The sequence below is a fragment of the Dreissena polymorpha genome, chromosome 2 (assembly GCF_020536995.1).
Source record: "Dreissena polymorpha isolate Duluth1 chromosome 2, UMN_Dpol_1.0, whole genome shotgun sequence".
NCBI classification, from domain to species: domain Eukaryota; kingdom Metazoa; phylum Mollusca; class Bivalvia; order Myida; family Dreissenidae; genus Dreissena; species Dreissena polymorpha.
In genome coordinates, this window is record NC_068356.1 from 128,997,384 (window position 1) to 129,015,078 (window position 17,695).

The 17,695-nt window shown below is 32.6% G+C and overlaps 1 protein-coding gene and 1 non-coding gene across 2 annotated transcripts in view; both read left to right on the top strand.

Annotated features, from left to right (window-relative positions):
• Window positions 1-217: 217 nt before the first annotated feature.
• The window catches only part of LOC127870075 (transient receptor potential cation channel subfamily M member-like 2), a 44,943-nt gene continuing 27,465 nt past the window's right edge, over window positions 218-17,695 (top strand). Inside the window, exons 1-4 of the mRNA XM_052412734.1 lie at window positions 218-378; window positions 14,881-14,966; window positions 15,586-15,619; window positions 15,790-15,839. Coding sequence (XP_052268694.1) covers window positions 14,890-14,966; window positions 15,586-15,619; window positions 15,790-15,839 — 161 coding nt within the window. The 5' untranslated portion in view covers window positions 218-378; window positions 14,881-14,889. The remainder of the gene's footprint in view (window positions 379-14,880; window positions 14,967-15,585; window positions 15,620-15,789; window positions 15,840-17,695) is intronic.
• Trnay-aua (transfer RNA tyrosine (anticodon AUA)) lies at window positions 5,805-5,885 on the top strand. The gene has a single exon. It is a non-coding gene; the product is annotated as a tRNA-Tyr (tRNA).

Here is a 17,695-nt window from a genome sequence, read left to right on the forward strand (position 1 = left end):
TCATTATAGTACTGGTAATTTGAAAATGATCGGTGAAAAGATTTTCGAAAATTGCATATTGTAATTAGATTTGTAAAGTGTTTTTTAACGATACAAAAATGTTAGATTTTATTCAAAGAACGGATTGAAACCAAGGCTGTATAAGCGAGATTAAAATTAACACCGCGTTTTCTATCAAAGGTATTTTGTGAAGCACAGTGTAAGATAGGCTTACCCGTAGTCATATATCCATAACATAATTATAGATAGGTAAATAAGTCTTACACATTGATCGGAAAGTTCATTAGGAAAATAATCTTACGTTGTCAAACTAAAGTTTCAATTTATTTCAAAGTGACATTAGAGTTACACCGTGAGAAGCGCTTAACTATTTGACAGGTTTGTTTTTATTTTGTGTCTATATGATTAGTGATGTATTATGTATATACGCTTTTCTAAAGAATGGATAGTTTATTAACTTCACTAAAACATTGATTATTTGTAATGCAGATATAATTATTATAATGATTTCGATCGCCATTTTAAATAACAGTTTACTATATTGTGTATATAAGACTTTGACATGATTTTGAGATGTTTTATCAATATCGAAACAATTAAAATCGCTTTAATGAATAAGTGTTATAACGTTGTTCGCTGTAGGTTAAGTTTCCGCTGTGCGGCGTTGGCCTGCATTGAAAATACGACGATTAAATATCAATTTATATGAACAAGTTACAATATTCCAATTAAAGTATGTTTTGCGTTGTTCCCAACATGTAAGTAACGGTAAGTACATTTCGTTATTTATTTGAGCAATGCCGTTTGATAATAGTTTGTATTTGTCATTCAAAATATAAACACTCATACCGGCATAAAGTGATTGATCATAAAACGCAAATACCTGAACAATAACAACACTGCGACCATCAATGAATATTGCCATGATTGTCATAATTCCTTTGTTTAAATCTAATTTTCGTTTAGTATCAATTAATTGACCTATATTATCAAAGATAACAATTAAAAAAGACTAACACACATACCAAATTATAACAAATGCAATATTGAGTCGTAAATAATGTTTACGAACGTTAAAAACGCCAGCGACAAATGCAAAACTGAGAAACTCAATCTCGGATCAACTGATACTTTCAAATATAAACGCCAAGTTTACTAAAAGCGAAGTAAACAATACTGTGTTGAATATAGCTGTGTGCACTATAATGCACTCTACAATTAAGCCGACATCGAACATAATGCGGGCAGGGCCGGATTAAGCTGTTATGCGGACCAAAGCTTTATATGTTTCGGAGTCCCCCTCGCTCTATTCCCCTACTGTATATTGAAAATCATACTTCTTACTAAAACTACAAAGACCAGAATACTTGCAAGTGACAGTTACATTATATTACCACAGTATTGTTTTTTTCCATTAAAAATCGGGTCCGGTAATCGGCCCCAGTTCCCAATGAAAACAAGTATATATTTTTCCCAAATGGGACCTATAAAAATAATCATTTGAGAAGTTACAATATATATATATATATATATATATATCTTATATATATATATTCACACAATATGGCCAGTTACGGGTCTCTGATTTAGAAATAGGTTATGGGTTCCCACTTTAAATACATGTATCTCCATACCCTTTTTTATCCGATATAACACCGAATTAAGGTATATAGGGGTACCTACTATTATTATTGTATATAAATACGTCCTTTATTTAACGTCTTATACAAGGAATATATAGCGAACTTATTTGCGAGTATATACAAGTTTCAATTTCAGACCTGATTGTGGTTTTCGATTTAAGACCTTATTGTGAGATTGATTGCATTACCTCCCCTACACCCCCCTCATAGTATTAAAGGAGGCCTAGATTGCGGGGTTGTATATAGACCCCGTTTTTTAATTGACCTCGTAAGTACAGTCTGAAAACTACAGAGACCGACGTAACTGGCACTATGTATTGGTATATATATATATATATATAATATCATATATATATATATCTATATATACCATGTATATATACGTGTTTATTTATAGGTATTAACATATTTTTCATCTCCCATACAGCCATATAAGCTTTCACTTCAGTAAAAACAATAGTAAAAACACTTCTATTCTCAATTTGAAGCATTTTTTTAGCAAAACAGCAACAACAATAATTTACCAAGTTTAGTTAAAACGCCGCAAATTTCCCAATTCAAAGGGACACGGCCCGATTCCCAAAATGGTGAAAAAACACATAATAAAGCAAAACAAGTTAAACAATGTATAACTATTTATGAACTGAACTTAACACACATGCTACCTGTAACATATTCCAACCTATAAGTCTCGTGTATGATAATTCAGCTGGCCAAAGACATCAATCAGCTGTGTGAACAGAAGTCTAGCCCTCGGAGAACTTGACATTAATAGACAGTAGCCCCAATGCTGCCAACCTTTCCTGACTCATGGTGTTCCTCAGATAGCTTTTCACGCTTGATAATCTTGAAAATGACCACTCACCTTCACAGTTATTAACTGGAATTGTTGAGTATATTCCTTCAGCGATGGCAACGTTTTGAAAAGGTGTCTGTAGTTGACCTCCATCTAACTTCAGCAGTTCACTCACGTGGGTGATGGTTCTGTCTTTGTCCGGTTCTAAGATGGCTTTGAACTTAACGCACTCGTTATCAAAAGACGCCTCAATGTAATCTGGATTAGACCCCACTAGATACGTTGCACATTTTCGTAGATCATCCAATGTGAGAGACTCAAACTCTTTCATGAAACCAAACAGTTTGTGAAGACCAGTATATGCGTTTAGCCGCTTGCGAAGTTCAGCAGTGAGACAATCAACTATGCTGTAGAATGTGTGACTTCGAACATTATCGCGTGCACTTGGCTCCGAATTCGCCTCTGGTGTCGTACTCTCGTCACGAAATAACTTTTTACGCTTATTCGCATCCTTATATTCGTTGATTGCAACAAACGCTTTGGCATTCTCTTCAATGTCGTCAAACGTGTCCAGATGTTGTCATGACCATGGTTCTGAATGGATATACTACATAGACGGGAAAATGATAGCATAGTGAATCAAAGCGAACTAAACGGCTACAATTGGATATACTCTGGAAACTGGTAAAATCAGACAGATAATTTCTATTGCAATCCCGATAGTCGTTAAATGGTGCTTATAAAAATAGATAATGTATTTGGAAACTGGCCTGCGTTGGGGGGCCCCTTACAATTCGGGGCCCAAGGCTGCAGCCTTGTTAGCCTAGTGTTACTCCGGCCCTGAATGCCGGAGTTGCAAACGAATTTGTCTATTTGAACAGCTAAGCGACATATTCTTTTATAAAAATCCTTCTAGTATCGCGCAATGCTGTGATAACGTCACAGATGATATCAAAATTTATCGAATTATTACGTTGCGTGTATAAAAGATTTGCGAAAATTTTAAAGTGGATTTGTTTCTTTCCTTTTTAAAAGTGATGAACACGAATACGTTATGTTGCATGACATTAAACAAGCTATTGTTAAAATGCATTCATGCAATTCTTAAAGTTTGTTGGTTATGATGCCATCAGTTAATTGTATAATTTAAACACAAAAACATTTTTTTGATTCAGTTTGATTCTAGAGAGTGACATAAACTAAAAAAGTTGGTGTACCGGTCATTATACTTCGCCTGCATGTTATGTTATTTAAGTGTTAAATACCACGAAAGGTTTATATTTAAACGAGGAAGTTTAGAATGACTGAAAACATCTTTGAGCTTTTATAAATCAATAATCATTTTGAGTAAATCTCTGTTATGGCTGTGCAATTTTCAGAGTTAAAGTGTACTTACATTGTTGTAAATTATTACCTGCGCCAAATGTTTATTCTGACATTTTATTATCGATAAGCATACACAGATGTTATCTTTTACGCTTGTTTGTTTAGTCGTCGAATGGCTTTACAGGCATATTTCACAGATAAGTATGTTCATTATGAACTGGTGCATAGATGTTTTATAAACGCAAATTCTTTGGTAAGTCTAATGAAAGTTAATTTCACTATTTAATTACGAGCATTTACACAATATAATATTATCTAATTAAAATGTTACGAACTATTCGTTATGAGCTCCAAAAGATATGTTTGTAGTTTGGAATTGAATGCCGTTTACTAGGATGTCAATTTTAATATGTATACAATTACTACACCAAGAAAAATATTCATTTTTTTAACTCAATGAATAAAATCTATTTCCTAACAAAAGAAAAATGTATTTTGGTCCATACGATATGCACATTGACACAATCGTTCATGATTTCGAAATAAAAACACTCGTCAAAAAGCACTTGCAAAAAAGCACGTAAATACCGACTATTTTCCATACCTATAATAAGCTTTTACATTCTATTGCCTCACTAAATCTGTATGTATCTATAGTTTTTCAATCGTATTATATGTTATATATTTTACTAATGATGCAACTCAAGATTCACTATAATGAGAGACATGTGTGTGATCAATCAATAGTCTCTATACAACAAGTGATTTAAGGCTACCATGTCCTCACACTCAGTTCAGCTTTAGCCACACAGTATTGACTGCGTAGTATTGTTATTCAAATTTAACAAAACTTATATATGCACATTCGTTTAAATTACAATTTACAACAATTTAATCACGTTATTGTTCATTAGTTAATGTCTTTCTTGAGACAATCCTCACTTTTGAACAGAGTTATATGTGTTACACATTGCCTTTTTCAATTTCCGATTTGTGCTTTTGTAAAATATATAAATAAAGTTTGTCATTTCACAGACTAATGATGCAGTTGTTTGTTACACTTCACATTGAAACAGACATCACTGATGTCAGTTCAACCACTAAGAATAACTTACAAACAGATAGTGGGGAATTCGCACGCTGAACAATTTTACCATTTTTGTTACATGTTTGGTGTAAAAAAAAATTAACAATATTTACTATGTTTTATTAAAGGTAATTACGTCTTGACGTTGAATGTGAAACATCAAATTCGCACCATTTTATATAGCCTTTTATCAGTCCTCTGTGTTAACTTAGTATTGATTTAAGGTCAACTTGTGATTCCATTGCTGTCCCATGGCTTTCCAAAGCTTTTTGAACCATTAAACTACTACAGCCCTATGATCTTGAAGTTCTAAATGGTGAAGTCGTTTGTGTCCATTTTGTCGAAACCCACGGAATATATACGCGTTATTCACTACACTATATAGTGTGGGAGAACATAGTGGCACAATTTATTTCCATAAATGTTAAAGAGCGACTTGGAACGGCCCATGCAAAACTTTGTTGGTGTAGACCGCTTTTAAGGTGTTCCACACTTGGGCCTTAACCACGTTGCATCACGGTTCAATTTTAATACATTTAAAACACAATGCATTGAAGACTTTTTAATTACCAGATGCAAACCAGAGCTATCAAGTTCAAACTTTTTGAGGCAAAATTAAACGAGACTGTGACTACATGTATACTCAACTAAATATCGTCTTTATTTAACATGTATTTTGGTTGGATAGATTTAATTTAAAACGGTACAGTTTATAAACAGTTTATTTGAAGAAAAGAGTGTATGCTTTTTAAGGTTTTCACGGATACAAGAACTTTTTGAAGTGGACAACAGATCCATTATCCTCAATATTAAAGTTTTCTCTAAGCATGGCAGCTTGCCTTTTGTTTCTTGAATGAAATTAAAGTAGCGCACCCGTTATGATTTCTCGCGATTTCTTCAAAGATCGAAGTGTCTTTTTAGCTTTTTTACTTATGAATATCTTATTTAAGCAGCGGCGTGGCCGAGTGGTTAAGGCGATAGGCTATAAATCTTTTGGGATCTTCCCGCGCAGGTTCGAATCCTGCCGACAACGCATACTTTTTGCGAAGCGTTTTATTTTTATTCTAACGCACTTTGATTTAATAAATCATATAAGCTATGTTTATTGTTAAATATGTTGCCATTTGTATGCACATTTTCAATTTATTCATTTGAAACAACGTTAGGGCTACATTTGGTGATTTACTGATGAAAATACGAATCATGCATAATGCATTTTTATTTTGATTTCACAAAGTAAACGATAAATCTGTCATTTTTTTGGTATCTTTGCTGTATATAGTGTATCTATAAAAACTAAGTTCAAAATATTACTTAAATGATACTATTTTGAATTTTATGACACTTTGTTTTTTACCAACCCAATTTCTACTTGCTGAAACCACTTACATTTCATGGCGCTCTTCCATAGATAACACGTTATACAAAATAAATGTCTGTAAAAGAATACTTATTTAATCTTGTTTAAACTTTAAACATGGAAAGCCTACCTAAAAATGTGCATGTAGATCAGTGCAATGATGCTGATTACGAAAATAATACATTAGATTATATTTGGAAAGGTGCCCATTACGGGTGCGCTACCTTAAATCAGCTGAGTCATTCAAATTATGCACACTGATTTTAACGGCTTAAGAGTGATTTAATATTAAGGTTTAAACGTTCACAATGCAAGAACATTGTAATATAAATGTGACTCTTGATCAATTGTAGAGAAATAAATTGTCATTAAGGCAACGAACATCAATATAAATGTCGATTGAATATATGTTAAAAAACAACACATTGGCTAAGCATAGGCATGTCGCAGCATGGGCGTGACATGTTCCGTCTATGTAGTGAGTGTAAACTCATAGACAGGGCGTTTCCATCAATCAGGCGACACAGTTTTACTTAATCATCATCATCATACCCTTGTCCGGTCTGTCCGTTGGGGTAACGAGAGACGATGACACAGGGATCCACCGCCAGCTAGGCCTGTTGCAAGCGTATGGGAGTTGGTTATCCATGGAGAGGGACGTCCGCTATTTCTTATTGTCCATCAACGACGACGACCACCCACTAGCGTGCCCTAGTGCTCAATTTCCTAGTGATGTTTGTAAACCAAGCAAGCTTTCGTCGTTCGATGGTCACCAGGAGGGGTCCTTGTGGGAAATTTAGTTCGATTATCATGTTCTGAGCGTACTCATTGGTCTTGTGCTCTTGGTAGGTGATGCGGAGCAGTTGTGTTCATAGACCTTTATCATGTTATCAGCAAATCTTAAGTAGGAGATCAAACATAAACATCAATTATTATTCATCACACGTAATAAAACACAATTAAATGAAAACAATAATATTTAGGACAGTCATGATGGGTATAATTAAAAGAAAGATTATTATGATATGATGATATGTGTTGATTTTTTTTCGTATGCATCCGTTTGTAGGAACGTCAAAAATGTAATGCGTGCGTGAGCTTAATTTACTTATTACGTTTTGAGAAAAAGTGTCTCATTTATACACACGATTGTATGTTTTTATATGTGTGAACCATAATTATGATTTATAGCCTTTGATTGAGTGAGAATGATAACAAGTGTATCTTATAGCGGTATGTCGACGGTTAACTCGATATTACATTTCCTAACGAGAGAGTATCATTTTATAAGTTCCTTCTAAATGGTTGCTTAAAACGTATGTCTCGTTTGTATAAACGCTACATAACATATTTATTCTCATAATTATAAAAAAAAGCATCGGGTACATTTAAAGCGGAAATAAGAACGTCATTTCTATTTATTTTTGTAAATTCGTTATAAATAACATATACATGCAGCACCGTTATACGCAGCATACTATCAATAACGGGACTGAGGTTGACACAAATTCTAATTGCTCTTGGCGATTGTAGGAGTGAGTTCAAAGCTCACTACAGGAACGAGTGAAACATATTTTTAATAGTATACGCATTCGTTTCTTAACGTTGTCATTAGCATAACATTGTTACTAGATCATTATCTACATGGAAAGAGGGAATTTTAGTTGTTTAAGGTAAATGTCTATATGAAGATAAGAAATAATCGATACACTCCATTTAAATAGAATTATCTCTTTTCCATATTTACTCTTCAACAACCTTACACATAGAGACAACACATTCAATAATTGAGTTCGACGATTAATGTTCTACCATATGCAGCATTATTAGCCACTGAAAATGTTCTGTGTCTTGATATATTGCAGCGAGCCTAGTTATTTTACTAATCACAAATGCATACACACACATTCACTTACATTTGAAACTAATCACCTCAGTATCGTTTTATCACACAATGAAAGACAGATGTATTGTCAGTGACAAGCCATTTTGATATCATTTTAAAAAGAACTTGATTATAAGTTTGTTTATTATTCTTGTTATCATCATTGTTTTAATTGTTGTTGTGTTTGCTGTTGTTGTTTTTGTGGCTGTTGTTTTCCACTTTTTTCAAATATAAAACATAAACATATTTAACCCCATAGGGTCATGTTTATGTATACTTAATTTATTATGAGACAAGACATATTTTCCAAAACTTTAATAAAGAACTATAAGGTCATGATTACACTGGAGCAGTTAGGCGCTCGCCATATATTTCAAGCGATACAACATTTGTCAAGATTTTATCTCGAGACCTACTTTATTTATTTCACATGAACTGGCGCCAAACTTTCTGTCGAAATTTTTATATGAAGAGCACTGTCAACGTTCATTTGTTATCCAAATTTACCTGTTACCCATAACAGATTTACTTTTCCGACATTTTTTGTCACGTTATTGTCCGCAATTGAAGACGAATTCACAGTGCTTACAAAACTATACAAACCAAAAGTGAAACTTGATGTATTAAATTTCAAGATGTAAATACTTATATTTGTTGAGTTTTAGATAGAGAATCGGACAAGAAAAATACGTATTGATGAAATACATATTTCGTTACCGAATGTAGCACTGCCGACCAATGCTGGCAGGTCATGTATAAAAATGTTTTCATAAAATAATTACTAGGTTGAGGATTAATGATAATATAAATGTAAGTGTATGTTATATGCGGTGTCATCTTCCCAATGATACTTTATGGAGGGTCATACATGGCAAGACCACAATCAGTGAGAATACTGCAGTGTATAAACAACGTTGGATTGAGACAATAATGGTTAAGCAAAACGTTATCATTGGGCATATAAAAAGACTTTCAGTATGATATACATGTTATATACATTCTGACATTGATGATCAAAAATATAAATAATTCAAATGTTGATATTCACAATATTTACTGTGATCATTCGATAGTATTTAAGCTTCTCATTTTTCAATGTCGTATAAGAGCACAATGAATTTTGTATACAATGTTATAGAAACTTACACATTTTCATTATTTGTTTTACTATTATGTATCTAATAATATTGTCTTGATCATTGATAAATCAATGTTAGTAAAACCAAACGATCTTTGCTTTTATTTGAGTTGTTACTATTGAGGCAAACAATTATTATCACGTTAGTTAAAATCCCTTTCACAATAGTACCCTTGCTTTTGTGCAAGTAATGTACACAAGTACTTGAACAAATACTTTGGTCCGTATATAAATCTAATCCGTGAAAAAAGTGTCCTTATATATATAATTTATAATATATGGTAATTTAGAAATCAGAGATTATTATCTGAGTGAGCCTAAATCCTAAGATACATACGGTTATAAAGAAAAATGTATATACACATAAAGGATCAGTATCAATGATAAACTGTGAAATTATTTCAGCTGTATGAAGGGATTGTAATTCGTATTGTGCCCTTGACCTGTTCAAATAATGATAAACTATGTTTTATGTGAATTTGAATTTGAATTAAGACACCAAACTTGGATTATTTTTTATTAGAATTTTCAATGTTCACACTGTACATTTTATGTTATGAATTTATGTTTGTAACAGTATGTCTATAACTTTAGTACAAATAGCACTTTCCATGACTCTTTCGTTAAATGTGATGGCATGTTTAAGCACTTTGACTGTATTTAAAAACTGTGTAAATGAACACTTGGACGTGTTTACATTTATGAAGGATTTACGAAAATTCCAATTAAATATCAATTTTTATGTATAATCATTTTGTATATTCTAGTGTCTATTTTGCTAATTTTTTTTCTACATTGATACAGATAATAGGTTTAATATAATATTTCTAGTATACATTGGGGAAAAGATTATTGATGTCGTATAACAACTTCACATAGTTTGGTTGATTTAAAATTATACTGAACTTTTAAAGGTAGCTATATTCTGAAGTTAATCATACAATATGTATTATTTCTACCAAAGTAAACCATATTAGACCTTATGCTCATAAATACTACCAGGTATTGGTACGCCAACATCAATGTTATTAATGCACATAAAATGTGCCTTTAATACATAATTATGTGTATTTTTCTGTGCTTCTTGTGAAAATATACTTAAACATACACTTTAAACACACTTAAAAGTATAAATGCTGGAAATATGCAGAAAAAAAACACTTGTTTTGTTACAAGAGTGTTTGTCTGCATTTTCAAGTGTATTAAATGCCCACTAAACACAGGAAAAACAATTACGAATACCGCTACATCATTTAATGTAAATAAAACACACTTTTTTTCGAGAAGTGAACTTTAATATATACAAGCATATCAAGTTGTGTACACGATTATAAAATACTTAAATGAGACAGAAAAATACATAGTAATAACCTTAATATACAGACAATACCCTTTTAAATAAATTTTCTCTTGAAATTTGACACTTCAATGAGATTAAAACCAACAATAGGAGATATAATTTATGCTCATTTGCTTTTTTCATTTAACTATATTATTTGTATGAATCATGTGTTCGGCTAAGAAAAAAAAGTGTTTCTGTCACTTCTGTTCTGTGGTATGAAATTTAGTTATTTACCGGTACTATTCAATGACACATCAAAAGCAAATTAACAGGTTGTTGCACATTGCTCATTTTTTATTCCACCTTACTATCCTTCCTGCCAAAACTAAATGTGTTTATATGTATCGTGGTGAAAATTATTACACAAATAAATACGACCAAAAGCAATTCTGCAGGTTTGCCAAATAACTGTGAACTGTGATCCTAGTTTTCCCATTATGTAATTTAATTCCCATATCTTCGGCAAATCTTGGTTTGATACAGTTATCAACTGAATATATTCAATTTGTTGTTTAATTATTTAAATATGTTTTAAAAGTTAACGTGAGTGTTTCACGAATGCATATACAAGATCAGTGCTTAAAATCATTTAATGTAAAAAATGTATTCGAAAAAAGGCAGTAAAATAACATCATTACGTGACTTGATTGAATCATTCTGAAATGATATGGTGATGCTTTGGACTTGAGGGCCTTTCATAGATTCAATCATATATTGTGTGACCCATATTTGTATAATTATATAGTGAAATGCGTGAGAGTTTTCATAGTTCAATTCAAAGTCCATAATTAACAAAAACAATATGAATGTCATGTTAATTATTTTTTAAAAACATTTTCATGCTGGTAGGTTTAAATATAACATAGTTACAGTAATTAATTGACCGTTATTGAATAAGTTGCATTCACATACAGATACACAATGTTTTTATGTAGATAATAGTAACAAAAAAGTAGTGACACATGTTTTTGCTGTAAATAAGACACTAAGTGAATATTACAGAATCATCAATTTTTATATTGATTGATTATAAAAAAATGGTGTGCTGGCATACTTGATATGTTGTCTGCCTAAAGCTAACACAAGGTCCCAGTAATGCCAACTTGCACTGAAGAGAGTTCTCAAGATCTTCTCTGAAAACTGAAGACACCTTACTCAGGAAATAGACTTGAGTTTCTCAATAAGCCTCAGACTTTCGGTGAGATGTAGCTAAAACACAATTGTTTTAATTTAAAAAATATGTGTGATATTTAATGATTAACATTTCATTGAAATAAATGTTCCGCACAATTATTTAATTTATAATTGTATACCATCCAATTTTGGTGGTTAAAACACGTAAGTGAACTATTTGAATATAGTAAAAACTCTCTTTACGACCACTTCGGTATTACGACCAACTCGTTAAGACGACCACCATTTTTCAGTCCCGCTTTTTATGCCCCCGGATCAAAAGATCGGGGGTAAATTGTTTTTGGCCCGTCTTTCTGTCAATTGTATGTGTGTCACAAACTTTAACCTTGGTTAAACTTTTGCAATAACTTTTGTACTATTGAAGATAGCAACTTGATATTTGGCATGCATGTGTATCTTATAGAGCTGCACATTTTGAGTGGTGAAAGGTCAAGGTCAAGGTCATCCTTCAAGGTCAAAAATCAACAAAAAATTCAAAGCGGCGTATTATGGGGCATTGTGTTTCTGACAAACACATCTCTTGTTTCCTTCTTATTTCAATGGTCGTTACACTCACTAATCTGACCAACCCGCTAGTCCGCTATTACGACCACTTTAAACAGTACCAATGAACGAAATTGCTCTAAATTGACACCCGCCAAATACAAACGACCAGTAATTTTCACACCTTTCTTGATTTGGTGTTGTTGTTCGATCGGGTTTGTGTACGAAGCCATTGCGACCCACTTAACCACAATTCCGCACTGTTGGCATGGATTTGCGACGCAGGTGTTAGATTTCCGGCACTTGTTATTCTTTTTAACCCTTGATTCTTCATTGACAATTAGCTATTATTATCGAGTCTTTGATGGGTAAATTGGTTATTGTTTGGTACACACTTTAAAGATGAAATGCGGCGCATAATTTACCAGTAAGAATAATTGAGTAAGATCGTTTTGTTCGTGATGGATATAAAAACCGACCTATATACCATATTGTTATTCAAAATGGATAAGCGAAAACGGAAAGAGTTGTGTTAAAAAGAAAAGACTGATTTCATCAACGCGAGTGATGGAAAATCGGAACGGCAGTTGGCCGATTTATTCGGCATTGGAAAGACTGAGGTGTGTTAATATTTTTTTTACCGTCTCTCCGAAACGTTATTTGCTAGGCTCCGTGCTGTCATATGATAGTTATACATTAATCTGCTTATGAGATTTTTATGCAGCTGACAACATATTACGTTGTGACCAAACGGAATTGCATAAACCATAGAAAAAAGCGCTATTAATGGAAATTGCCCGTTATGAGAAACTCCTGTTTCAGCTATGTTTGATAAGAAATGTCGTCTGCAATCCCTACATTTACCGGGTAATTGTTTAAACCATTCTAAATGTTCTTATTTTTCCTTTGTAGGTTCAAGCTATTAAAAAAACAACAGCTGAATTATTTAAGTAAGCCTAAAGGATAGTGTCATGATGAAAAGTATATGTACATGTATTTTCACATCTTGTTTGAGAAGCCGGACATATAATCTTTGGACACTGCATACATATTTTATGTAAAAAGATTAAAATTCATTGAATATTAACGTTTTTTTTAAATTATCTGTCCATCATGAAAACTCAGAATTAAGACTACCTCGCTATTAAGACCACTTTTCAAAAGTCATACAGGTGGTCTTAATAGCGAGGTTTCGCTGCATCACCATAACTGTGAACCACTAAAATTATGCATATTGCAGTGTTCCACAGAAATGATGCTGATAATAATTTAGCATGATAATGAATGCTCAGATATTTTTTAGTTCCATTTCCACATAATTCTACTATAATATAATTAACTTTGACATTTACATCAAGTAGAAAAATAACAGGTAAGGAGAACCCCGATAATACTTTATAAATGAGTTTGTATGCAAGTGGTAAACATTAAGCATTATACCTGGGTGTCCCCCGTGTATATTAAGTGATATCAGTGTGATGTTCGGAACGGCAAGTTGGTTGAAATTTCTAGTATTTTGTATCGACCGTTCCAGAAAGGTTATCCCAGCTTTAATCACTATTTTAATAGTAATGCCGTAACGTAATTAATATCTTTATATTGTTTAGGTATTAGTCATTCGCTATAAACACATACTAGCGGACAAGAATTTCTCTCCTTATAATGTTTTTGGAGTTTCGTTTTTCATATTAATTTTCTCCAGCTGTTTCTGCTGAAATTTCTCTTTGTGAATATTTATAGTAACATTATTTAACAGTCGTGTTTCCTATTTCCAATAAGATCGCAAAAGTCAGGGGTAAATTATTTGGTGTGTAAGAACGCGTAGTAGTCTTTTACAAATGTTGTTCGAAACATTGGGTCAAAACTGGCCACTTCCCAGGTGTCGCATACTGTGTATATAATTTTATAGCCAATATATATAAACAAAACTCCTCTTCATTCACAAAGCGTTTATATGTGTTATGTAACCCCAGGCAGTAGTCCTGTAAAAATTGTTACCAAATCATAGATATGGGTTCAAAACTGGCCAGGTTTAAGGAATCCTTTGATTTATTTACACAAATGTATCATGGTTATTTTTCGTCTTGGAAACGCCAAGACCCACAGCTTTATATTTGGTATGTGAGATAAGATAGAAGTCCTTTAACGATGATAACCAAAGTTCATTCCTCAACCACACCGCCTTTCTGGCCATACATTCACTGTAAAGAAAATTGTGTGTACGGACATTGCCAATGTGTGATTAATTCCATGAAATTGATATTTGAATCACCAGCTCCAAAGAAAATATTACAAAAAAGACATAATCCACATATTCAACATAAAGGGGCATTATACTTTACTTTGATTATAGAGACAAGAGCTACGATTAGTTCAAACATGCCAATAGATAATTTAAAATATCTAATTATAAGTTTAGTGTTCACATAGAGCACTTGTCGTTACAATGCGGATATTATAAGCAGACATACTAGACATGAGCTAAATCAAAACTATGTTACTAACGTTTGAAATATTTTTCTGCACCCATCTTTTTGTAGTGTACAGTAGTTCTGGTAACTGTAACATAAACACATGAAATATAAATGTATTCACCCACAATAAAGTGATTTCATTTTATTTACAGGCATACACAATGAGCAGACCTGAGAACGATGTTATAGAATTGGACCAAATAGATGTGCAAAATAACACACCGACAGAAGCTTCAAGGTCTAGACATCAACGTTTATCTCAATAATTATTTTATCGCATCGTTCTTCTAAGCATGTTTGATATAGGAACATATATAGTTCGCACTTGTCCATTCGTATTAATTATAATAACTTTATATTAAGTTTATTCTATGAATAACATTAATATGCATGACATTCCGAATTTCACACAAACTAATCGCATCAACAATTATACAAATGAAAACAAAGCTTTAAGAGTAATTAGAATATATATTAAGTTCATAAATAACACCATTTAGAAATAAGGCTATCATAGTTTTTTGTAATTATTTGATATAGAGTTATACGTATAGGATCTGTTTAGTTTGCATATAAAATTTCTTTTTCAGAGAAAATAATTAACTTGTAATTTCTGAATATATCTAACACGTTATATAATATCAAATACGGTTGTACATCTGATGGTTAATGAAACGTCCATGATTTATTCTATAAACGGTTTATCTATAGTAAAAAAACTACAACCAATGTTTTATACTTATTTTTAGTATAACGGTAAATATATGATTTCTTAAATGTATTTATACGCGAAAAATGTCCAAAGAGTTTTTGTTTGTTTTGATAATTAAAGGTATTTTACATAATTTTACTTACAGTTCCAGCACTACATGTGTTAACGAACCAAGCAAGGTATAATTGTCATCTGTTAGCGATGTATTTGAATATTAAATTTGTATTTACTTACATTGTAAATCAAGGTTGATAAAATGGTATATTCGGTGCTTAACATTAAAAATGTGTTTTCTATTTCCGACAAATACACACACTGCGTATGCTCATTCTCAACGTGTTGGTTTCAGAGAAGTATCACAGATTTTGTCAGAGAGAAATTTACCGTTAAAGAAAATAAGTAGGTATTGCTTATGAAGTCCTTAAATGCGTTAATTGTTAATCGCTGTGGTAAATGCAAACAAATAATTCAAATCCTATAATTTTAATTATCATCTGGTTATATTACTGCATCGAATGTTTTCTTTGAAAAGTCTAATAAATATTACTTATACACTGTTTATGTTACCCTTAGATTGTACGTTATAGAATAATATGACCTAAAACATAACATGTTCCATCAGCTTGCTTAAATCTTTTTATGCAAATGATTCGTTGTAATTATTTGGGAAGCTTACACAAAGTGATAAAAACAAATCTTAACTATTCAACCCAACTAAGGTATGAAAATATTTCAGTAAATCAAGAATTTTTTTTGCTACCAGTTGCATCATCAGGTAGTTTAGACGTTTCCAGTGCTTTTCCCCAAAGGTGCACCGACGAAGTTGATTTTAGCTTGGCTTGGCACTTGTTGGTTGTTTGTTGAGTGGTTGAGTTATGTTTTATTAAAAGCCATTGTGAAGATAATCATACATGTTTATTTATGCCGACGATTTCTCGGCTTTTTAGCTCCTGTAAAGACCGTGGATATGTGATTTACCCTTAGCTGGTATATCAATGTCACCATCATGTTAACGCTTCTTTTTCACTTAACCTGCACTTTTGTCCTTCAAGACAATGTAGCGGTACTGGCTTGCTTTCTTCTAGCACCCATCGCGCCTTTCTGAAATTAATCGTGTTGTTAACGAAATGTCATCCATAAAGGCTATAAAGGGCGGCTTGCTAGCTCCTGAAAAAATATCTGGATCTCGTCTTATTATTTTGCTGCTTTGATGATAAAATTCACTACTGCAGAGAGGAGATTTACTGAGATGATTATCAATCAAAGCGCTGAAGGCACTGAAGTTGTTCGATGTTGCATAATCTTAGACGCAACTCAATTTTGAAAATAAGGTTATAGCTTTTTAAATCGCAAGTTTACACAACCCATTCAGTTTTATAAAGAGTGTGTCTTAACGAACATGTCGAGATGTGTATGCACAGTTTATCATCCCATTTATGTTACAGAGATAACTTAGACAAAAACAACATTTCCCTTGTTGACGTTCTGATAGCATAGAAAATCTGTTGAAAATGGTATAATGAGAACCAGTGTATATAAACTAAAATTGCAATCACAATCATATTAAATGATTATTGTTGGAATATCAAATTCTATCACGGACACTAAGAATGCAAATTCATGATGGAAATTCCCTTTACACAACTATTGATCTTTTGGCACCATTACCAAATTTAAAATATACAATTAGATAATTGATGAAAATAAAAAAAAAATTAATCTGCGAGCAATACTGTTTACTCACGAATCGAAAAGTCATAAAGACAGCGCTTTTGACCCTGTTTTATTGTTGATGCATTACTTGATACCCTAGCAATTTACGCGGTGTCAACAAGTCTCTTACCTTTACATCGGTATAGAACTCTTGTGCGCTTTTTCGGCTAGGGACCTGTTTCGGCGTATCTGTTTTACCCAGCTATTCACCTAAAATGACCTTTACATAACGCCATCAGACACGAATAAATACATTTGAATAGTTCAGTCTTTTTCGAGAGAAATCCACTGAACTTGGGCTACATCACTGTGTCTGCGCACAGCGTAAAGGATGTAACACTGTTCAGTGTAAGGAATTCCGGACAATTTTCTGCATGTTCCAACGGCATACAGACACAAATTGTGGCACAGTTACAATTACGCGTAAAAACGTAAAGAATTTCAGTGTCTGTATTCGGTCACTAAATCGTCAGGGGAAGACACAATTGACTATCGATAAACACAGGGTTGCTTTTAAAATGAGAAAACAAGCAACACTTAAA